A 23,730-nucleotide genomic window follows, 5' to 3' on the forward strand; every position below is an offset into this window, starting at 1 on the left:
TTGTGGCTCAACCACTTTCAAATGAGCCAGGAGGGGCACACTAAGGATTTTTTTTTTTTTGGTAAAGAATATTTTTTAAGAAGTTATAAAAAATAAACATAAACCACTTTTGTAGAATTTTACTCCAAGTTACTTTCCAAAGATGACCTTTCCCTGCTTTAAGTGCTCCTCACTTCCAGCGTGGTGTTGACTGACCTTGTAATGACAGTTGGCAGAAGCCTTCTGCATCGAGATTCACACACAGAGCAATTTTGTGGGAGAAACTGCTCTGAGCTCCAGCCAAGATGAACAAAACTTCACAGGTGGAAAGAGGGAGTAAGATGAGAATCAAACTGGTGATTTATTCTAGCCAAGATTAAAATGGTTTGTACTGGAAAGACTGTAATATAAGAAAATGTAGTGTAGTGTCCCAGTCAGCTCTACCCCGGGGTTAGCTAGAATGAAGCACATGAAGAATAGCTAAAAATACTAATTAATCTTCCAGCCAGGTGGAAAGTATTGCTAGTTCTGATGCAATTTACTTTCTGTTGTATTAATTTGTTTTTATTGCATTTGATTGTTTTTTGGTTAAACAAACCATAAATTATATGATCTGAACCAATGGTAAAGAAATCACAACAGAGAACTTTTTGTGTCCAAATATTGTATCTGTTATATGTGAACAATCCTATAGTAATCAATCAGTGTTTGGACTGTGTAATTGCTTTAGAAGCAAATGCTTGCAAACAAATGCTTCACTCGTAGATATTAAAAAGAAAGTGTAATAGAACCTGTTCTTTTCCTATTGAAATAAATGTGAGTTTCCCCATTGTTTCAGCAGATAAACAATCGGCTTTGTAATCCCCGCTCAATTATAACAATTTGGTACAAATTCAAGGAGAGTAGCAGCAGCCAAATGAGAATTGTTGTTTCCTTTTTTTTTTTGCCTGTAAGAAAGGAAGAGAAGATCATAATAAGAAAAACATAACGTACTGTAAGATATCTCCCTTTGCATCTTCTCTGATCTTCTACCTTGTTTTTAAGAGAATAGAAGGGGAAAGCAAATAGTCCCTTTAGATCTGTTAGCTTCAAAAGAAGAGTAAAAAGGAATGTACTAGCAGGGAGAATGGTCTGAACAACAACCATAAGGGAAGATGAGTGGGATTATTTTTATTATTCTTAAGAGGCCAACCTATTGGGACTCCTTCACTCACACTAAAAAGTTAATTTAACATGACCCAGGGGAAATACCACTTCTTATACTTACAGGAATCAGGGTCTTTTATATGCACTATATAAAATATATCCATCAGTATCTTGGACCGTTAGTCTCTTCTGGGGAAGCTGGGTTTTTTTTGGTTTTGTTTGTCTTTCTTTTTTCCTGCTAAAGAAAGGATGCCCTGAGGTAGGGTTTCTGTAAAACACTTTTCCCCTGCACACTAGGAACGTTTAGGAAGAAGTATAAAACGCCTTTCTGTATGTATAATTTATACATTATATATACATGTGAGGAACTCCCACACATTAGAGTGTGACTTTGCTCTTGCTGGGATTCAAATCCGTGCACTTAGGTTTCCCAGTGAGCAAATCTCCTGAAAGGCCCCAAACATTTGATTTCTCAAGGTTGTGCGTGGGAAATTTTTACCAATCTCTTTCTGCCTCTCTCACCTTTAATCTAAGCACAGCGCCTTTACTGTACTTTACTGTGCTGACCCTTCAATCTCACGTACAGTATCTTTATTTTGTCTCATGAGGGAGACAATATTGTATGATGGCTGAAAGATACTTAATTCAGATAACATGGATTATTTGAGTATGCATTTTTATTAGCTTCAGTGAAAGTAGGTTTAGTTGTTTTATCAGGTTTAGGCTGAGATGAGTAGCCATACTTCAGACCTCAAAGCATTTAGTATTTTTCTCTCTTCTTTACTGTAGAAAAGTGATAGTTGAAGTGGAAAGTTTTGTGCAGGACCATATCTACAAAAGCTGTTGGTACTTTAGAAAAATTTTAACAGCTGTTTCTATGAGTAGAATATAGAAAGTGATGAGGGGGTTTCCAAATTTCCATGTTACTACTTTCTGAATTGCAGTTTTGGACTTTGATAAAGATGACAAGTCTGTATGCTATAAAATGCCATGGTGGTCTGAATTCTGGAAAAGCATGGTTAATTAAAAACACAAATAAAAGAGGAGACCACATTCTGGTCTTATTTTACATCAGTCCAAATCTGCAATGTTAATTTGTGCTGTCTTACTTGGAGCTTGGAGCATGCCCTGGTAGGACAGGATTAACTGGGGGGGGAGGAGAATGGGCAGGTGAGATCAGGAGGCATCAGGTTGAGATGAAAAGTTGTTGAAGGTCCCATATGTGTCCACAGTGGCTTAGTTGCTGGTCCCTGACTGGCCAAGAGTAGTGAAGAGTTTTGAATGCCAAAATGAGAAGAGGCAGAGCTGGGGAGTGGGGAACTGAGGAGGAAAGGTAGATTAAAATCTTTATGTGTTACCTTAGACCATAATGTTTTAAATATGATGTTGGGGAACTTGTAAATATGTCGGTGTGTTAGTGTTCTGTTCTGGATTTAGTATCTGTGCTTCACTGTAAAGGGACAGATGGAGTGAAAAGGTAGAGTGCCTGCCTTCCAGAGGAAGATTGAAAATATATTTTCCTAAACCAACATAATGCAATGTTTTCTAATACTCAGTTATCTGAAAGGTGATAAAAGTGATAATTTTATCAAACCTAATACCAAAAAAATTCAGACTGAAATGGACACTTGGCTGAACAAGTTTACAGGTCTGTTCTCTGAGACCTTCCTAAGGTTGGGTTTGCCATGTGAGCTGGCTGTAGTGTTGAGCTGTCTACTGCCATCGTGAAAGATGACCAAAAACTGGACCTGGCTGGAATAAAACAGGCTGTGTTAGGTTTTAAGTTCATCCAGCTATCACTAAAAACACTGGCCAGTCAATATATAACTGAGAGCTTTCAAAAGAAAGTCAGTGCTTTCTTAGCTAAGTGATTTTCCAACTTGAGTTACTAGAAATACTGTAAACGTTGTGTTTTTTTTCTGTTTTCTCCCTCTTGTGTTATTTGGCATATTTGATTCTCTTTATTTACTGTGGTCTCAATGTGCGTATATATAACAGGATGTCTTAGTTTTATTTTCAAGTTATGCAGTAAATAATTCATCTCAAATATAACTTGATGATAGGTGCTACAAATAAATTGAACTCGAGTAATTTTAGTAATTGTGGGCCACAGAAAGAGGAAAAAAAGGAAGCGTAGTTTTGTATTTTGGTGTGTTCTCTGAGAGGAGCAGAAGCATAATTTCTGTCTTTAATCATCTAATGCACTTCCATTGATTTTCTTTTTAATAGAAAAGGAAAGTAAAAGCAATTCAAAACCTATAATAAAGTCAGAAAAAAAAAAAGGGAAAATTGTGAAAGATTTCTTAGACTGATTGCATAATGTGGAAGCACTCAGAGTACAGTTATTCACTGGCCAAAGTAAATTTGAAACATTAAAAAATCATATTATTTTGTCTTTCTAGCCAGGCAGAGTGGGAACCACTTGCAATAAGAAAACACTTGTATTAAAATGAAAATAGCGCTAGATATTAATGTATCAGTCCTGTGTTCTGCATTCAGTGTGTGGGTGGGAGGAGGAATGGGCTTTTTAGCTATGTATTTCTCTCCTGCTTCTCCTTAAAGGGTGAGCAGTCTTGGCTCACAGATGAGGAAGAATTAAAACATCAAGTCACACAGCTTGGCAAAATTGACATGTGCAGCTCAGTTCTTTCAGTGCTTCAAATCGTATATTCCCAACCAAATAATCAATAACCTCATCCATAAGTATCAACGAAAAGAAGTTGTTTTAAAATGGAACAGAGGTGAGTCTGGTTTAAGGCTTTAAATGACAGAGGTCAGCCTCTGCTGATTTTACTGGTTTCAAAGGCTCAGTTTCGGGTCCTGCACTTGGGTCACAACAGCCCAAGCACTGCTACAGGCTTGGGGAAGAGTGGCTGAAAAGCTGCCTGGTGGAAAAGGACCTGGGGGTGTTGGTCAATGGCCGGCTGAATATGAGCCAGCAGTGTGCCCAGATGGCCAAGGCGGCCAACAGCATCTTGGCTTGTATCAGCAATAGTGTGGCCAGCAGGACTAGGGCAGGGATTGTCCCGCCGCGTACTCGGCACTGGTGAGGCTGCACCTTGAATACTGTGTTCAGTTTTGGGCCCCTCACTGCAAGAAAGACATTGAGGTTCTGGAGAGAGTCCAAAGAAGGGCAGCGAAGTTGGTGAAGGGTCTGGAGCACAAGTCTTATGAGGAGCAGCTGAGGGAACTGGTCTTGTTCAGCCTGGAGAAAAGGAGGCTGAGGGGAGACCTTATCGCTCTCTACAACTACCTGAAAGGAGGTTGTAGTGAGGCGGGTGTTGGTTTCTTCTTCCAGGTAACAAGTGATAAGACAAGAGGAAATGGCCTAAAGTTGCACCAAAGGAGGTTTAGATCAGATATTAGGAAAAACTTCTTCACCAAAAGGGTTATCAAGCATTGGAACAGGCTGCCCAGGGACGTGGTGGAGTCACCATCCCCGGAGGTATTTAAAAGACGTGTAGATGTGGTGCTTAGGGACATGGTTTAGTGGTGGACTTGGCAGTGACAGGTTAACAGTTGAACTGGATGGAAGGTCCTTTCCAACCAAAATGATTCTGTGACTCTAATATGCAGCCTTGGACATATGTAATCCCTTTCAGACAAATCGCTCGCTTCTCCTGCTTGCTCTGTGCTCTGTGGTGTTGGCTGAGAGGCTCTGAGCCATGAAGGGTGAACGGTGTGGGAGGGACGTGCCCCTCTGGTATGCAGACCTGGTGCACAGACCTCTTTGTCCCTTTCGTCTGGTGAATACCGATGATGTGTAGCCTCAGGGGAGCTCTGCAGTTGGGTCACCCGTGTACACATGGGGACGGCTGCCCTGGAGAGGGCACGGCTGTAGCTGCGCTGGAGGTGACCTTCTACCACGCTGGCCCCCAGAAAGCTGCAGCTGGGACTCTTCTTCTTCTGAGGCTCCTGTATGTAGATGTCTTATTGTGAAAAGGCTGCAGAGAAACCAACCCAAAGAGCAGCTAAAACATGGACCTTTAATTTGAGAAGGGTCTTCACAGTTTTGCATGCTTTTTTTTCTTCCCTTCTAATTCTATCCCAAACTTCTCCCTTTTCCCCATTACAGTCTTTTCTCCATGCTAATGCTCTGTACCCAACTTTTCTATCCAATTCTTCCCTGACCCCTTTTCATGCAAATCATTTCAGTTGCTTTCCTTTATCTTTTCAGTTGATATTTACCACCTTTATTGCTTCCCAACCTCATCTCGGGCTCCTCTTGTTTGTTTATAGAGCATGTTTGTTGGGGTCTGTGTTTATTCAGCGCTCTGTTTGCTCGGTGGCATTTGTTAGCCCTTTAGCACTACTGTCAATATCATTAATAATTACAAAATGGGAAACTGGTGATCTCAGAGCCAGTTTCCCTGCCGCATAACTAGTTGTTCCAGCTCTTCCTCAGTTATTTTTACTAGATTTGTGTCTGAGATGTCCTTCCTGGCATCATTTGTTCTTCTCCTCAGACTTATTTTTAATGGTTATCTTATGGTTTGCTTCTGTAAGTCCAGACTCTGGACTCACTTCATTGCAGGGAGTGCTGCTGCATCCAAGGGGGCTGTCACAGTGATGAAGTTAAGTGTATATTTATGTCCTTCTAGAATCAAGACCTTAGACTTAAACCTGAGTCTCAGCAGAGCCTTATCTTATGTCTTTTATGTCTGATTCTGGTCTCCTATAATTAGGGGTTACATTAACATACCAAGAATAACATAAATATTCCACCTGGGATTTTGGAGAAACTCATCGTAGGTATAAAGGAGCATCAATATAGAAAATAAATGAGGTCATCATGAGTTATGAGACTGTACTTATACTCAGCAAATTTGGATCCTTAAAGTTATTTTCTTTTTTTTTTTTTTTCCCTAACATATTATCCCTGGACTCCTTTTCCACTTATCATTAGTGATATGTATAAGAAATGATATGTTATCTTGTTACATTGAGGGGTAATGAGAATAATTATGCAAGACAAAATGAGAGTTTTTCTGAGCGATGAGAAGGTAAACAGGTACATTAAAATAATTCCTTTAACTTTACATGTTGGCTTTGATTTTTCACACATTCTTAGAATTCGAAGCCAGAGAAGATTATTACATCGTTATGTCTACACCTCTTGTCTGGTGTCATAGGTCATCCTGTTGTTTCTGTACTAAGTCCAGCCATTTGATTTATACTAGCACATAGCTTTAGTTTTAGTGTTTGTCCTGAGTGTACCTTCATGGAATTATCAGTCATTGTTTTCAGATATTCTAATGACATTTAATTCCAGAGTTTTGAAACCACTAATTTAAGCTTCCCAAATTGAAGTGCCATGATACAGTATAATTTTACTGGTTCATAGTTGATATTCTCATTCTTCAGCTTTTTGCCCTTTGGAAACTGTTGAAATGCATTTTTAAAGGAGAATTGATTATAACTTTGGTAAATGAATACGATTACCAAGACTGTCTGTAATTGGATTTTTACTTAAGAGGAGCTATATTTATGGTATCTTTCCTTATTGGATGCAATGTTGTGCATATAATATTTCTTTCTCAATGAACTCCTTTTGTTAGGACCGTCTGTAATGCTCTTAAGTCAGGCACATGCCTACTGAGAGCACTTGAGTTACCCCAGTTTGATGCTGACATGCTGCTTTGGTGGCGATGTAACATCATCTAAGGGTGCATTCAGCACTTTTACAATTTGACAGCGTGCAAACAAACGTTTGATTTCACCATGTAAAAGTTTATAGAAGTGTCTGCTATTTGCTTTTAATTGAAGATAAATGTAGTTAAAGAATATAGCTTTCATGTGCTTCTGCGTGCCATGTGCCAAGATGATGGCATACAAACATACTCTTGTGGGTGTAAATATAAAACCAGAAGACAGAGACTGTCATACTGAATATCCCGTCAGCAGTCCTTGTTCAGTATCCTGACAGGAGCCTGTACCAGCAGAAAGGGAAATCTCCTCCCCAAGCTGTGCATTTAACACTTGACTTATGCCTTGAAGCAGAGCGGTTGCATCTGCAGCTGTTTTCGTTGCTCATATTAATCACTAACTTTTGTTGGCACCTTAACGGGTGTATCCACACTGCCTGTTAAACAGTTCCAGCCCTTCCCTGGAAAAAAAGGTGTTTTCTTTTAGCATTTTAAACCTAGTTACCTTCCAGTTTAATTAACAATCTTGTTTTTATTGCTACGAGAGAAGGTGCACTTTTGGATTTTTGTGCCATCTGTTGTTTTATATCAACAAAAATGCGTTAAATTGTCATCCTGCAGCTTGGCCCCGAGTGTTTAATTCCAGTTTGGTGGCGTTGACTGGTGGTAACAAGAAAGAATACCGTGAGTTCAAGAGGAAATCCTGCATTTCCCCCTCTTTGTGGGAATCAGTATTATAATTTGAAACCCTTTATCTGGCCGTGTCCCGTTATTGGCTGTTTCTGTTCATATGTTTGTGTCCATTTAAAATGCTGCAGAGACGGTAGAAATCACACATTATGTCTAGGAGGGATTTATCGTGACTATGTGATTTTTTTTCTCAGTGCATAGGGCTGCAAATGGACTGCATTTACCCTCTGGAGGTATCCCACATAAAAAAAAAAGATGTTGACATAGCAGAAATGGCTTTGCAGTATGAGTTTATTTAAAACCATTGTGACAGAACTGAGGGTTATGGGGAAATGTTTTTTATGCAACATAAACCACAGATGAGCCAAACCAATCAGTAGTTTGAAACCACTGAGGATAAATAATTTTATGAACTTTCCTGAAGGTCCACTGAAAACAAATTTGTCTCATTCTGTTTCCAGAAGTGCCTGTATTTGAAAATATTTTTCTCTTAAAAATTAAAGCTAACTTAACTGGAAAATAAGTTTGCAGCAGGCAGCAATGAGGTGACTAGTTCCTGAACGAACCACTGGAGTGGATCCATCAGCTCTGCTGCTTCCTGTCCGGCCCTTCTCAATCCGTTAAAATGCCCTAATGGGCTTTTGTTTTATTATTTAATTTATTTTAGCAGTTCACGCTGCTCACCTCAAGCATAGTTGTAAGCATGTAGCAGAAATCCTGCCATTTCTTATGACTGACATGCTGTAAAGATCAGACCCATTAAGCTCAGGCTTGTGAAGATAATTCAGTTCCAACTGAAGAAGTCATGCATTGGCATCGTCTTTGAAGATGTTTGCAGACAAAATCACAGAGGGACGATCACTTCCCTAGACCGGCTGGCTACACTATTCCTAATAGAGGTCAGGATGCCATTGGCCTTCTTGGCCACCTGAGCACACTGCTGGCTCATGTTTAGCTGGCTGTCGATCAGCACCCCCAGGTCTTTTTCTAACCACTCTTCCCCCAGCCTGTAGTGCTCCATGGGGTTGTTGTGGCCGAAGTGTAAGACCCGGCACTTGTTCTTGTTGAAGCTCATGCCGTTGGTCTCGGCCCATCTATCTAACCTGTCCAGATCCCTCTGTAGGGCCTTCCTACCCTCCAGCAGATTGACACTCCCACCCAGCTTGGTGTCACCTGCAAATTTGCTGAGGGTGCACTCAATCCCTACGTCTAGATCATCTATAAAGATATTGAACAGCACCGGCCCCAGAACTGAGCCCTGGGGAACACCGCTAGTGACTGGCCGCCAGCTGGAATTTGCCCCATTCACCACCACTCTCTGGGCTCGGCCATCCAGCCAGTTTTTAACCCATTTAAGAGTCTACCCATCCAAGCCCCGGGCAGCCAGTTTGTCTAGGAGGATGCTGTGGGGAGACAGTGTTGAATGCCTTACTGAAGTCTAGATAGACTACATCCACAGCCCTGCCCTCATCTACTAAGCAGGTCACTTGGTCATAGAAGGAGATCAGGTTGGTCAAGCAGGACCTGCCTTTCATGAATCCATGTTGGCTGGCCCTGATGCCCCGATTGTCCTGCATGTGCCGTGTAATGGCACTCAGGATGATCTGATCTGAAACCACCTCACCCTCTGTGGGGCAGGGATGCAAGGATGCAGGCTGCAAATCACCTCACTCTCTGTGGGGCAGGGGTGCAGGGGTGCAAGGATGCAGGGATGCAGAAATGCAGGCTGCAAACCACTTCCCCCTCCACGGAACAGGGCTGCAGGCTGCAAACCACCTCCCCCTCGGTGGGGCAGGGACGCAGGGCTGCAGGGACTGAAGGATGCAGAACTGCAGGCTGCAAACCCCCTCGCCCTCTGCGGAGCAGGGGCTGAGGCCCGGCCAGGGTCCCTGTTTCAGGAGGCGATGGGGTTTGCTCGGGGCTTTGGGAAGGGGCCAGCCCCGCAACCCCCCGCCCCGCCGCCGCTTGCACGCGTGCATCTGGGCGCCCTCTGCTGTGTCTCAGTGTGGCGCCTGGGAGCCGGGCGAGCGGTTTTGGGGCGGCGGGGGGGGCCCCCCCCCACTGCCGCCCCAAAACCGCTCGCCACCTTCCCAACAGCCCCTTTACAACAGGATGGTGGGCAAAGAAGCAGAGCCCCCCCCTCCCTCCACCGCAGCAACCGCTTGGACAGGCTGGATCCCACTGAGCCCCCTCTTGCTCACCCCCAGTCCCCCATTCCCAACCGAGGATGCTGTGACAAGCCCCCACGAGTCTTCTTCTCCACGTGGGGTGCAGCACCCTGCCCTGGAGCGGGACCTTTCCCCCCAGGGGAAGGAGGAGAAATGCCTTTGTGCTCCCCGGGTTTTCCTCCAAGGCCCTTTTCCAGCCGCAGCACCCAGTGAGGTGCTTTGCAGCATGGCTGGGCGAGGGAGTTTGGTGCTGAGGACTTTTCAGAGTGCTTTTTGTCTCGTGTGGCTCCTTCCCTCGAGCCCCACCACCTCCCGACGCTCCGCGCACACCCCATCTCGCTCGGGCCCCTCCTCAGAGGGAGCCGCGCATCCTCCTGAGCGTCCCCAAGCCACTTTATGCCCCTGCTTTGGCAAACCAGCTCCAGCAAAGCTGGCAGCGGGGAGCTGAGACATCACAGCGTCCAGATGGCTCCTCTCCCCCGCTGCCGGAGGGCCCTGCGTGTCCCTCGGGTGTCCCCGATCCCTTTTTTGAACCTGAACGTGGCCGTGGATTTGCAGGCCCTGAGCTGCAAACTCGGGCTTGAAGAAACATCCCCTGCAGCTGCTTCTGCTTCCACAGGGGAACGTCTGGCAGAGCCCGACACCAGCCACGGGCTGATTTACGCCACCACCTGAAATTGAGCGTTGCCCGTCCTGCTCTTCATGCTGGGCGAGCCAAGGCCATTCAAAAACCAGTTTCAGGACCAGTTCAGGTCCTCTAGCATCTGGCCACTGGCAGCACAGGCACATCGGAGCTTTTGTATCTAACAGACTTCCGTGGATTTTTCTTCCATGACTTTATCCACTTGTTTACCGGCCACATGCAAACCTCTGAGCACCCGGGGCCTCCTGCAGTGGGGAGCCCTGTGGGGAGCCCTTGTGTGACCTATGCCACCTGTTTCACATCTCCACCTTCAGTCCCTATTTGCTGCCCCAATCGCTTTTCTGTTGGAGGTGGCAGGAACAGTCACCCCTTCTCACCGTTTTCTTGCCAGTTGGGATATTTTAACTTTATAACCCGCAGAATCAGTCAGGCTGGAAGAGACCTCTGGGATCACTGAGTCCAGCCATTGCCCTGACACCACCATGTCAACTAGACCATGGCACTAAGTGCCATGTCCAGTCTTTTCTTAAACACCTCCAGAGATGGTGACTCCACCACTCCCTGGGCAGCCTGTTCCAATGTCTAATGACCCTTTCTGAGAAGAAATGTGTCCTAATGTCCAACCTGAACCTCCCCTGGCAAAGCTTGAGGCTATGTGTCCTCTTGTCCTATTGCTAGTTGCCTTGGAGAAGAGGCCGACTCCCACTCTGCTACAACCTCCCTTCAGGTAGTTGTAGACTGCACTAAGGTCACCTCTGAGCCTCCTCTTCTCCAGGCTAAACAACCCCAGCTCCCTCAGCCGTTCCTCATAGGTCATACCCTCCAGACCCTTCACCAGCTTGGTCGCCCTCCTCTGGACTCTCTCCAACACCTCAACATCTTTCTTGAAGTGCGGGGCCCAGAACTGGACACAGTATTCAAGGTGCGGCCTCACCAGTGCCGAGTACAGAGTGTCACTGTCCTCAGCTGAGACCTACAGAGCAGTTGTTTTTACGTTTTTTTTCTGTTAATGGTGGATCCATTCAGCAGTGCTCTTAGAGCAAGCTATTGTGCACCGTAAAAGCAGGCTTCTAGTAAAGTGCAGTAGCTGCAGCCCCTTCCTTTCATGGCTGCGGGCTTAACGCTCATGTCCTTCCTCCTAAACATCTCCATTTGTGCAAGAGATTCAAAGGTTCAGATGGCCAGAGAGTGGGAGAGCACAAGGGGTAGCACAATGTTCAGGGAACTCCATTTGGAGGGGACAGACCTGGTGTTTACACCTTGCTGGAAGAAGTGTTTAGCTGTAGCATCTGCTGCTCAGAGCAGAGCTCACCACTCTGGATGGGAAAGCTGCTCAGACAGTTGTTCCCTTCATCTGAAATATGGAAAAGATGACAGTTTTGGAGAAGGAAGTTTTCTTTTATATTTTTACTTTTTTTTTTCCCCACTTCAAAGCAGTTTTAGTTCCACAGGTAGTGTGTGCATCACGGCTTGGGAATCCTGGCCTCGACCAAGTACGTTTTATGGCACATAGCTGCAGTATTACAACTTTTCTTGTTTGGTTGTACGACGTATCATTGGTTAAAATGTTGCCCCAGCCCTTAAAACGACCGCCTCCTTGAGAATACTGAATTTATATCATCATTTAGGTAACACACTACTCAAATAAGAATGTGTCTTTATGGTTCTGTGAAGCTTCTAGCGCATCTTTGAGTGATGCATGAATAATGACCTAAAAATACATCAGCTTTATCCTATTAACCCAGGAGAGTGAATCCCACATAGAACACAAGTCCTGACTGCATAGAGTATAGTATGATATATATAAGAATATAAAGATTTCTGTACCTTTGCCTTCTAGCTGTTACGTGCCTGTCAGAGCGCGACGACTCTGCCGATGTCAGTGACTGCATGCGGTGGGCAGGAGCGATGCCGTCCCTCGTACAGGAGTGTCTCGTTCCCTGCAAAGACGACTGCACATTTACCCCCTGGTCTAAATTTTCAGCGTGTTCGTTTGACTGTGAATCAACTAGAAGCAGGAGACGGTCACTCACAGGTATAACCTTTTATAGTATTTATCTGATGGTGATACTTGTGAATAATGCCTCTCAGATGCTGGTGGACTGATGTTGGGGTCTTGGGAAAATCTAGGCATAATAGTGATTATCCTTCACTGATTTTTGTTCTGACACTGATCATTGCCTGCTTTATGCACACACATTTCGGCGTGAGAATAGTGCAGAAAAACTCAGTGGTGGAAACCCACTTTTAGACACAAACCAAATAAAACAGTGACTATGCACTGTGCAAGTTTATCTGAGCTGTGAGGCTGGGAAGCATGCAGCAAATATGTGTGCAAGAATAAAAATCAGTGTGCTTTTCTGTTCAAGACTGTTGAAATCCGGATGAAGTTTAAAACTGGGAGTTTTGTGCTCAGCAGTATCCAGTAGTTCAACGGGGCAAATTAATACCGCAAATAAAGAAAAAAACAGTATCGTTAAAACAGTTTTCTTTGATCTTTTGTATGTATTCATTAAACACTCTAGTTCAAACCATTTCATGAAGCAGTCTCCTGTACTTGCTGTCGTGGTTTGTTATTATGTTATTTGAATGCTGACGAAACTGAAAAGCTTTAAAACTCTATAACATCAATAGTTTGGAACTGCTTGTTTTGTTAGGAGTTATCTTACCCCCACATGCATAGCTAAATCAAATCAAAATGAATCATACTGTTTTCAGAAGGTTTACAAATGTACTGTTATCGTTATCCTGAACACTCTTTTCATATTTCTGTGGCGTGTTTGAGAGCTATGGTGTAGCTGGCTTGAGTTTGCTCCGTTAATAGAGGTGAAACTTCAAAGACTTCTACTATGGAGTAAAATACGAACATTGCTGTGAAAATATCTGCTGGGATAATGCCTGGGAAGTGAATGGCAGCAAAGTACGGTGGCCACCACTGCTCTTTTCTTCTGGACTCACTTGTACCTGGCTGCATGGCTATCTTGTTATTCAGTTTGTTACTGCTGGAACGATCCAAGTTTTTAGTAACTAACCATTACAGTATGCAGACATAACGGCTTCAAGCAGCCATTTGTCAGTGTGGCTCATTAATGATAAAGATTTCTCTTTTACATAAAAATCATTATTATACAATGCTGTATTATATCTACCAAAGAACATATTCTAAAATGTTCTCTATATCAATGCCTCTGTTTATAGTAGTAGAAATCCTCTACCCCTATCAGAATAATAGGTGTCTGATTTTATAGAAAATATGTGGGAATTAAGTGAATACTTCCAGGTAGTTTTAAATCTGAATTTTCTTTATGAACATCTGTGCAAGTTACAAACCAGTATGGTCCTACCTGTCCCCTTTCTTACTGCCTTCTACATCGGACATAGATCCAGTCAAGTAAGTAGACCAAATATGGTTTCTGATATTGAGGTTTTGGTGGCTTGTCTCCTCACCTGCACTGCATTTATGACCAAACACCACCAGTCTCTCCCATATGACCTTGCTGGATTCCCTTCCTCCCGCTGGGAAGGAGCTCGTGGTCTCAGCCCGCTCCCAGCAAAGGTGTCCTGAAAAGCAAGTGGTGAACATGCCACGGGTGTCCCAGGTGGTGCTGGGCTGGGGCCAGCACACCAGCACAGAGAACAGCGAGGGAGGACCAAGTCCGACATTGGGTTTGGTTTGACCACAGTTCAAAAGGGGAAGTTGGTGAGATTGGTGCTGACCTGTCTTTGCATAAAACTTCATGAAAACTGGAGCTGGCCAAAAGTCTTGAAAAAATCTCATCCATGTGAACTCAAGTCCAAAGATTTCAGGAAAGTGCTGTTTGGGAAGTCCTTCGTGCTGTTGACGAATTTGTATTTCACCTTTCTGTAAGCGTGCATGAATTGTAGCTCCTTGTTCATCACTCCGTGTGTCTATGCTCAAGTGAATGCTTCAGCTTCATTATCTGAGTTCATTAACAATGTCATTTAGTGGGAATCTGATAATTGTTTGCTAAGTATTTGCTTGCCTCCCACTCAGTTTTTAATAGTATTATTCATTTCACTTTGTAAGTAATCATAGACTCTACAGTTAAAATTAGTCATTACTTAAGAAGTGAAGGACTTGTTACAGAACATATCAAAATTCAAAGTCATTATAATGAAAACACAATTTTTAGGTAAGACTTCAGTTAATTAATACAGTCAGTTAATTTGGTGCATTATGGATACAATGCATTTTCTGTAGAAAGGTATATTTTTAATGTTTCATATAATTTTTACATATAGCATATACTACCTGATAATATTTAATGTATATAATATTTGTTAGTGCTCAGAAATCTAATTTAAAAAAGAAAAAAAACTATTTAATTGAAGGTTTTATGTCCTTGAAAATTTTTGCAGTGGTATTTTTCATAGTAATTTCTAAAGCAGTCTGTGAAGATGATAAAAATATCACCATCACTAATTCTAAAACTACTTCTCTGTGAAGAGTATGGCATGAATGTCATTTTTGCCTTCAAAATAGGGCTTTCATGGCAACTTCATTAGAGGGAAGATTCCTACAAAAGAGATGGCAGGGCAAGTTGGAAAAAAGGTGTTGTATAAGTGTGAGTTTATTAGCATCCTTACCTGTATCTGATGTGCTTCATGGAATAAAGGTGAAACACACGCAAGTCCCAAATTCCCATGTTTACTAATCGAATGCAGAGCATACAGCTCTACCTATGCGCTGAGTTTGTGGCTTCTGTAACGTAAAATGCTGGAAATGCCACTAGAGAGCTCCTGATTTATTTAAAGCCTTTTAAAAGACTTTCCTTGAATTGTGTGGAGTCGTACCTCTTATACCTTACTTGAATTTGCTCGTAAATATATAGATTTTAAAAATATATGTATGGATATATAAAAGATACCAGCACTATTTGATTTCTTTGTGTTTATTATCCCTTTGTGCTGGCGAACTTTACATTCCCCAGAACTCTGGAAATAAAATTTTGAAAGAGCTAGGGCTTGAAGGACAGTGATATTAAGGGTCTGCAGTCGGTGCCCTTTTCTTTGGAGGTACATATTTGTATGCAAACAGGTATTGATGACAGCCAGCTTGTGCTCCTACTGACGTGTGCTGAAAAGACTCTTGGTTCCAGACTAGAAAGAGGGTTGTTGGGTTATATATAAGTTACTTTGTGTTTTTAGTATCTTATTTGTGTGCAATACCAAAGAGAAAACATTTCTTTTAGGATCAAAGCTTTAAAAACTTTTTGCAGAAGTATTTTTAACATGCCAAGAAAAGCACTGATTTTATCTTTAGAGGCTGTATACAGACCTTTGTTCCCTTGAGCAGTTGTTGGGATGCAGCAAGCATGGATTCTCTTAGTAATGTTATCTCTTCTTGTACCGGGGACCTCTTCTCATGCCCAGAAGTCCTCCAGGAACAGGGCATGGAGAGTGCAGTTGCAGAGAGCTGTACCACGGGTTTATTTGAATGCTGCTGCTTCCTGAAGCTACTGAAAGATACCTTTAAAAACCTGTTGAAGAAATAGAGCAAGAGAAAACATTAAACCAAATATAACCATTGAATTACTTTCCAGCCCTAATAATTTACTGAGGATTATCTTCTCTGTTTTCTTTAAAGTACAGTTTGTGTGCCAAGTGCATCTTTAACTCATTTGTAAAGTAGCCTCAAAGAAGAAGTTGTGGCTAATGTAGAGTCCTCTGGAAGTTGTCCTGGCAACCACTGATTGCGAGCAACTAGAGACAAAACAATCAATTTATTTTCATTAGATAATTAGAAAAACATGATATTGTATAACAGTAAAAAGTGTTTTCTGGGCAGACCGTTCCTGGAGTAAGACTTTGCATTTTGCTCCTTGCCCTACCCATCAAAACAGTATTTCTAAGTTCTCTGGTTGCCCCTGGAGACGAATACGTTGTCCTTGCACTCCGGAGCACTGGCAGCAGCTAGTAGATGCTTCAGAAACGTTCCTGGATATTAACATTCAGATTGTCTGAGTTCTAATGTGTTGAATTCATGCAAGTATAAATAATATGACGTGTGGTTATCAAAAGTAGCAGATGTTAAGCTAACGAACAGATTTCTGTGGTTGGAACAGGGCGAAGCAGAAAGCGAGACAAGTGCCAGAATACAGAAGTTTATCCTCAAGTTGAAACAGAGCGGTGCCCCTGCGAGGTATTTACCTCCCATCCCCACGGGAACTGGTCCGACTGCATCATCGGAGGAGGTCCATCCGAGCCGCCGTTGGGAGCGCGATCCCACGGAGGTGCCAAGGAGTGTGGCGAGGGGGTACGACTGCGAGCTATTGCCTGTTACGATAAGACCGGCAGACTTGTGGAACCGTCTCGCTGTAGCAGTTCAGGTAAGGAGATGTAAAAAAGCACACAACACGTGTAAAGAGCCCTGATGCTGAGCACAGTTATCTGCTCAACGGTTCATTTTGGAGCCTATCATAGGTGTGTACCTGGTTACTTGCTGGAACAGCCTTCACAAGGTTGCTGTGGCTGTTGAACACCGTTCTTCTAGTATCTTCGTATCGCTCTGTATACTGAGGTTTTCCTCACTGTAAGTGTCTACTGGCATTTCTACAATGGAAATGAAGCAGAAGAGGGCTGTGATGTCAGAATACCAGAGGCATTTCTTTTATTTGTCTTAAAATCCCATAAAAGTATAAGCTTAGGAGGAGGAGAAGCTGTATTTCAATTAGCATTTTGTTTGAAGATATTTCCTACTTGAGCTTTTACTTGTTTATGAATTTTTGTTCCTTTTCACTGAATTTGGAGGTGTTCATACGGTTGTCTTCAATGAAGGTATCAGGAATTTTCTTAAGATAATCATATTTAATTACAAAACCCTTATGATGTCACCTGCTGTCACTCATGCCAAGTACACATGACTTCAGCATCCAGTGGTCTCATCCTTGTGATTTTGTGCCAGTCTCAAGCTCAAATTGAGACAGCATATATTCCAGTGTCACTGCTTGCTGGGGCTCTGGGCTGTGCTTCTGTCCGCTTACATTTCATTATATTATAATATAATCATATAATTATAATATAATGATTATATTATATTATAATCAAGTAGCCTATATCAAACAGAAAGAGGGCAGAATTAGAAGTAGAGCAAGCAGGAAATGTCATTCCATCTGGGCATTTTCTCCCAGTTTCCATGATTTGCTGTTCATCGCAGTCATTACGCTAAATCAATTTACAGAAAAAGCCTTTATCTTAGGGGCAAATTCTGTACCTGTGCTGCCCCCAAACCACTAATGCTCCATGACTTACAGTCAAAAACCTTCTTAACACCACGCAATGTGATGTAGTAGGTTGGAAGACTGCTGGTGAGCTATATGATGGGAGAGAGAGAAATGATGTCTCGGGAGGAGATTAAGTAATACAATGGGAGCCATTAATGTTCCTGAGTATATAAGGGAGTAGAGAAGGAAGTGGGGCTGCTCTGTGGAGGGTCTTCAGGATGAGGATGAGCAGCCTGAGCTGCATGTAATAAAAGGAAAAAAACCCTACTCTAATGAAGTGATTCAGTCCTGGGGTGAATTCCTCTCGCAGCTGTTGATGGCTGTTCCAGCTGGCTGCATGGATTCATAAAGCAGCTTTCCGTGGTTTGGCTTTTGACAATGTGCTGTTGTACCAATTGATTATGCCTCTGTGGCCCGTGAAAGGAGGAATGCTATACCTTTCCTCCACAACATTACCTTTTCTTCTGCAAAAAGTGAGCTGTTGAGTTTTGAAAGGTGGGTTTGCATGTGCTGTGACTTGCTCTTTTGAAAAATTCAGGGTTTCTATCACTGTTAAAAAGAGGAGGTTGTATATGCCTGTGACTTTTCTGAATAACCTTGAAGCCTGTTTTCAGTCAGTGATATTTATGTGGCATTTTTAATGGCCCAGCTTCTCTTAGGGAGGTAGTAGGGAGTGGTAGCTCAAGGGGATTATTGTTGGCTTTCTTGTCTTCAGCTTTTTATCTGAGCAAAAATGATTGCAACGAGGCCATGGCCCAGAACCCGCCTCAGAGGCCAGCGGGGTGGTCAGTACTGTACAGCAGAGCCCTGTCGTATGCCCTTCCTCCTGCACTCCATTTACAGAGAGCTCTGGAGACCTTTAGGTTTGGAAGTGGCATGTAAAGGAGGGGTGAGAAGTTTCTACCCTCTGGATGCCCCATAAGAGTTCCCCTACGGGTGAACTATTAATCTCCAGCCAGAGCCCTGTTTAATACCCAGGATGTATAAGCTCCTAATTGCTACCCAATGTTGAATACCTTCTGTTCCCTGCAAGGTGAGTGGGAAAGCAGCATTGCCTCGGTCTCCAGAGGACAGGGGTATTCAGTGACTTAGGGTGTCGAGTGCCCAAAAGTGGGCAGAAAGCTCCATAGGCTCCACTTCCATCACTTGGGACCTGCCTTCCAACCAGAGCAGTTAAGTGAAGATAAGCCCAATATTTATGGCCTCTAGAGCTGGGAGCTTTCAAAATGTACTTCTGAACACATTATTGAATTAGTGATAGAAACAAATCATTATCCAATTAATAATTAGCAGAATGTTATTCAACCATAATAGAGAAAAGCAAATTACAGAAGCATGCAGAATTGCTAAGCCCTGAGAAATTATTCATGACAGGTTTTTTTTTAAGCAGCTCAGTTTGTCTTGTTCACAATTACTATCAGGTGACCTTTTAACATTTGCTAGCTCACCATATTTATGGCTAATTAAGCCATTACCTTATATATTGAATGCCAATCACTGTTCTTGCTTTATGAGATGTGAGGGTAAGCACGTTCCTCTTTCATTTCTTTCACGTCTTCTGACTTCTCTTTGTTTCCTGCTCTTTTCCTTGTGCAGGGCAGTGTTTTTCCTTCCTTCCCCTTGAACGAGGACAGAAGTGAGAAGTTGTAAGACTTAGACCTCAGTTCTTTGCTGGGTCCTTTTGAAGAACTTTTACAAAACGTAGAAAGACAGATGTAAGGATGCAAACTTTACCTTAAAGTAGATTTCAGTTTGTCCATGACTTGTTAATGCCATGAGTGCAAGGTATAGGACAATAAAAATGGTATAGAATAGAAAGGTCAGTTTGTAGCTTTTCTAGAGAGCAAACTCTGGGTTCTTGCCTACTCGCAGCAATGATTTTCACTTTCCCTCACTGAAACCTGGCTATTGAACTCACCAGCTCAGTAGGATTTAGTTCACTTGTGTCAGTGTGACTTATTATGTGAATGTGTCATAGTTATCAAGTGAACGTACTGTGAGTTTCAGTCTGACGTAGAAATTAATCACTGCTCAGAGGGGTTCAGGGTCTGAGGCCCTGATCTTACACTGGGTTTTATGAGCAATTCTGCATTTGCAGCTTTGGGGGGGAAAAAACAAATGAAGAAAACTTTAAAGTCTGTTCATCTGCATTTGTCAGCAGTCTAGACTTCAACTCTCCTAAGCCTATTATCTACAGATGTATTAACCCTTTAAGGATACCTTCTCAACAGGAAACGGATTTTCTCAGCATTGGTGTAGTTACCACACACAGAGTATCCCAAGGTCCAAAACCAGTGAAGACAAAAGCGTTCCAGCTGTGCCTTAATGGGAAAGCACTGCCAGCTTGTCTGGGGTCTACAGTTTCTTCTGTCAGGACCCAAGACCTGGGCTGGAGGGACCTCTGCCCTGACCCAGCATAGCTGAGCACAGCTTGTGTGAACACTTCAGGTCAGCTGTAGTGGCTACACAGGTCACACCTTGACTAATTTACCTATCTTCACTGCAGTTTGATCTTGGGTTAGCTCATGATCATTAGAATGACCAGCTTAAAAATACAAATCCCAGACTTTTCTGAATTTTATTCCTTTCTACACCAAACCTTTCCTCTGATGTCCAGAAAAACACACTGTAGCTTTTTTTTCATGACTGGCTTTTGTGATTAGTGTACTGCTTTATTTTAGTGGTGTCGTCATTTGCCTTGATGGCCCATTCAATAAGCTCAAGAAATAAGTAACCTGCAGTTTCCAGATTAAGCTAGTTCTTTTTTTTTTCCAGAGTTGGTTCAGTCTTGTTTTCCTTCCTTTAATTTGTAAATGCAATTATCAAATTATGGATAGAGGTGACTATCTCTAACTATATTACAAGAATGTAATTGATAATTTGCCTCTATTTGTGTTCCCATCAGAAGACTGACATATTGCGTTCAGCTCACTGCTAGTCCAGAGGATCTCAGTTCTCTGGCTGGTGGTTGGAGCATTCTCTTTGGACATGAGAAGGCTCCGGGGAGACCTTCTAGCAGCCTTCCAGTACCTGAAGGGGGCCTACAGGAAAGTGGGAGAGGGGCTTTTTACAAGGGCAAGTAGTGACAGGACGAGGGGTAACAGTTTTAAACTGAAAGAGGGTGGATTTAGATTAGATATTAGGAAGAAATTCTATACTGTGAGGGTAGTGAGACACTGGCACAGGTTGCCCAGAGAAGCTGTGGCTGCCCCCTCCTTGGCAGTGTTTAAGGCCAGACTGGATGAGGCTTTGAGCAAGCTGGTCCAGTGGAAAGGTGTCCCTGCCTGTGGCAGGGGGGTTGGAACTAGATGATCTTTAAGGTCCCTTCCAACACAAACCATTCTATGATTCTATGAAATTGTCCTCTTAATTGCAGTTCATCCACTTCTCAATCTGGCATCTGAGTTCCTCATACTATTTTTGAATTTCCACCTCCTTTGTTTTGAGTTATTTCATGTAGTTCCTTTGCCTCTCTTTGTGTACTGTGCCAACAGAGCTTCTTTTTATCTCAGAGGAACATAGGGTGCCTCATCTGTTCCAAATCAAAGGCTGGAGATTTCTGTGCTCTTGCACAGAGGTTCTGCTTTTGATCCGACGGGCAATTTATGGAAAGCAGGAATTTGTGAAGAGTGCTTGTACTACTCAAATTCTGCTCTGCTCGGAACAACAGGGACCTGCAAGAAAGACACAACAGACAAGTAGATCCTGGCTTTAAATCACAGAGCTGTTAGCTTCAACCTACAGTCACCTTAAAAAGCTTTAATTATCTGTAAATTTATCAAGGGCACGGCAGGGGTGCTCATATACCTCCTTATTCTCAGCAGTGCAGTGTTTTGTTGTAGGTGGTTTAGTTGCAGGTGAACAAATCAAAGAGGACTGGAGTTGCTCAGAGGGTTCCCCAGCACCTGCTGATGCAGGAGTATCCCTCAGTTCCTCCCAGATAGGTCGACGTAACACTGCTACTGGGAATGCTACTGGCAAGGTCACTCTGTGAAAATGTCAGCTTTAATCCCGAACGGGTGGGATTAACAAACAGATGGACCAGGAGGAGTTAAAAATTTTGGTGACCTGAAAACTCATAGTTTTTGTGGTTGCTGGAGGGATGTTCCCTGCTCCGAGGCACATGAGGGCAGAGTGTGCCAGCAGTGACAGTGCTGCCTCTGTCCTGACCAGCCCTGTCCCCAGTGTTGAGAGATTTAGGACAGTATGCAAAGGTCACGGATCAGGAATTTCACCTCCTACTGCTGAAAACCGGGTAGTATCAAGTCTCATGAAGTTTAATTTTCTGAAAGGTCAGCCCCGAGTAGTGCTGTATTTCTACCGGGGGCGTTCCTCTGGGGTTTACGCTCCTTTACGTGAAAATCCTGGCCACCAGCGTGATAGACGTTGCGTGACCTACCTGTGAGTTAACGCCAGGACCTGCTCTGAAACCCCGTGTTGTGTGAATCCCTGCACTGTCATTCTAGGAGAAAATGAGCTATTTTCAGGTAGCTTTTAATCACTAGATTTTAATAATTGTTCTGCAAAATTATATTTGTGTACCTCAAAAAACAATAAGCAGAGCTTAATAGGTTAAAGAAATGTGAGCCAAGTCTATCCTGGACTGATAGCAAACTTACCTTTCCTACAAGGTAACAATTTTTGGGAAAAAAAAAAAAGTTCGAAAAGCTACTTTGAATAAATGCCTGTTTATTTTTGAAAGTGCATCTATTCTGGCAATTACTGTGGTATACATTTTTCCATATCTGCTAAATTTTATTTCGAAGAACTAAATTGTTGCAGAAATCCCTGATTTTGTTTTGAAAATCTTCAGAAATAGAAACTTTTCTGAACAGAACTTCTACCCGTGTTTTCAAAAATATTCCTAAGTATTTAATTTCATTCTTAGTCTAAATGAAATTTTATGTTGGAATTTCATTTTTTAACGCAAACCATTATTTCCAGAATCTGTCTAGTTTTAGTTTGAAGTGGTTTCTGTACTTCCATAAACAGCATCCTACAGACATCTCATGGATGAGGCCTCATTTTTGGAGGCCTCATTCTTGACAGCCTCATTTCTTTTACAAGGAAAATGGGCAACCCTGCCTAGGCTGTCCTCTTCCCAGCTCCAGACCCCACACACGGCAGCCTCGGGATGCCTCCTCCTCCCTAACAGTGTGGGAGTAGTAGGTGGTCTTGGCACCATCGGTTAATGATAACATGTAGACCCTGTGTTCAGACTACTCTACCCTTCTTTTGGCGTTTGGATTTAATTAAATATTACAGTACTCCTCTTTCTCTCTGTGGTTTCCCCTGTGTGTCTCTGCGGTATATATCTCTGTGGCCTTTTTATTACAGAAAAATGACTGTATTACTTACCAGGACAAAGCTTTTCAAAGACTGCTTGAGGAAAAAGTTTCAGCTAAAAATGCACCTTATTTTCTGCCCATCCCATCCCCTGGCACAGGAATTAAGGCTGGATTTGGATCACGGGGGGCTGAAAGGTGTTGCCAGCTGCAGACAGGGCTGTCCTACCCTTGTGTCCCCACTTCAGGACTCTTCAAAGCCACCGTCACCTTTGACTGGTTTTCTGCTATCTCAAAGCTAAATAGCTTCTAAATTAAGCCTCAAAATCCTGGCTGGGTTCTCCTCTGGTCCTCTCTCTGACATTTCTACACATCTCCTTGGGTGTGTAGTGACACTCTTAATTACAGCTGCGGCAGCCAGGGGAGCTGGAAGCACAGAAATGGGCCGTAAAGGACCTGCCCTCCATTTCTTGTTTGACTACATTGCTCTCATAACAGTGCTCAAAGAACATTGATTTATTCTCTGTCTTTTCCTTTCCTTTTTTTCCAAAACCTATTTGCCATTAAGAAAATATGGCCACAGTTCTTCCTACTGGATGTCTAAAGACTTATTAAATGAAATTGGATCACAGGACAACTGTTCAGACATTACTGTTCTCTGTGTTTTTCTGGCAACAGAATCAAAGGTAAACAGCCATCAAAAAAGTTATTTCTGAAAGGGTCAAACTGGCTATCAAAGAAGCTTATTTAAAGCAAGGTAAGGCCTCCCCTGAGGCATTAGTACATAGAAATGCACGTTCTTCTAGATCTTTATCTTCTTACAGAAAGCAGGCATGCATCTTCTGAGGAAATATTTAGAGGATTAGCTATTTGAGCAGCATCCTCTGTAGGTGCTGCATTTAGTCATAGTGATGTCTGTCATTACTCCTT

General features: G+C 42.8%; 1 protein-coding gene across 1 annotated transcript in view; it reads left to right on the forward strand.

The window, feature by feature from the left end:
• The window catches only part of THSD7B (thrombospondin type 1 domain containing 7B), a 269,081-nt gene that overhangs the window by 154,362 nt on the left and 90,989 nt on the right, over positions 1-23,730 (forward strand). Inside the window, exons 13-14 of the mRNA XM_068407870.1 lie at positions 12,112-12,306; positions 16,358-16,621. Of these exons, the coding sequence (XP_068263971.1) occupies positions 12,112-12,306; positions 16,358-16,621 (459 nt within the window). The remainder of the gene's footprint in view (positions 1-12,111; positions 12,307-16,357; positions 16,622-23,730) is intronic.

Source organism: Nyctibius grandis, chromosome 9, assembly GCF_013368605.1.
Source record: "Nyctibius grandis isolate bNycGra1 chromosome 9, bNycGra1.pri, whole genome shotgun sequence".
NCBI lineage: Eukaryota > Metazoa > Chordata > Aves > Nyctibiiformes > Nyctibiidae > Nyctibius > Nyctibius grandis.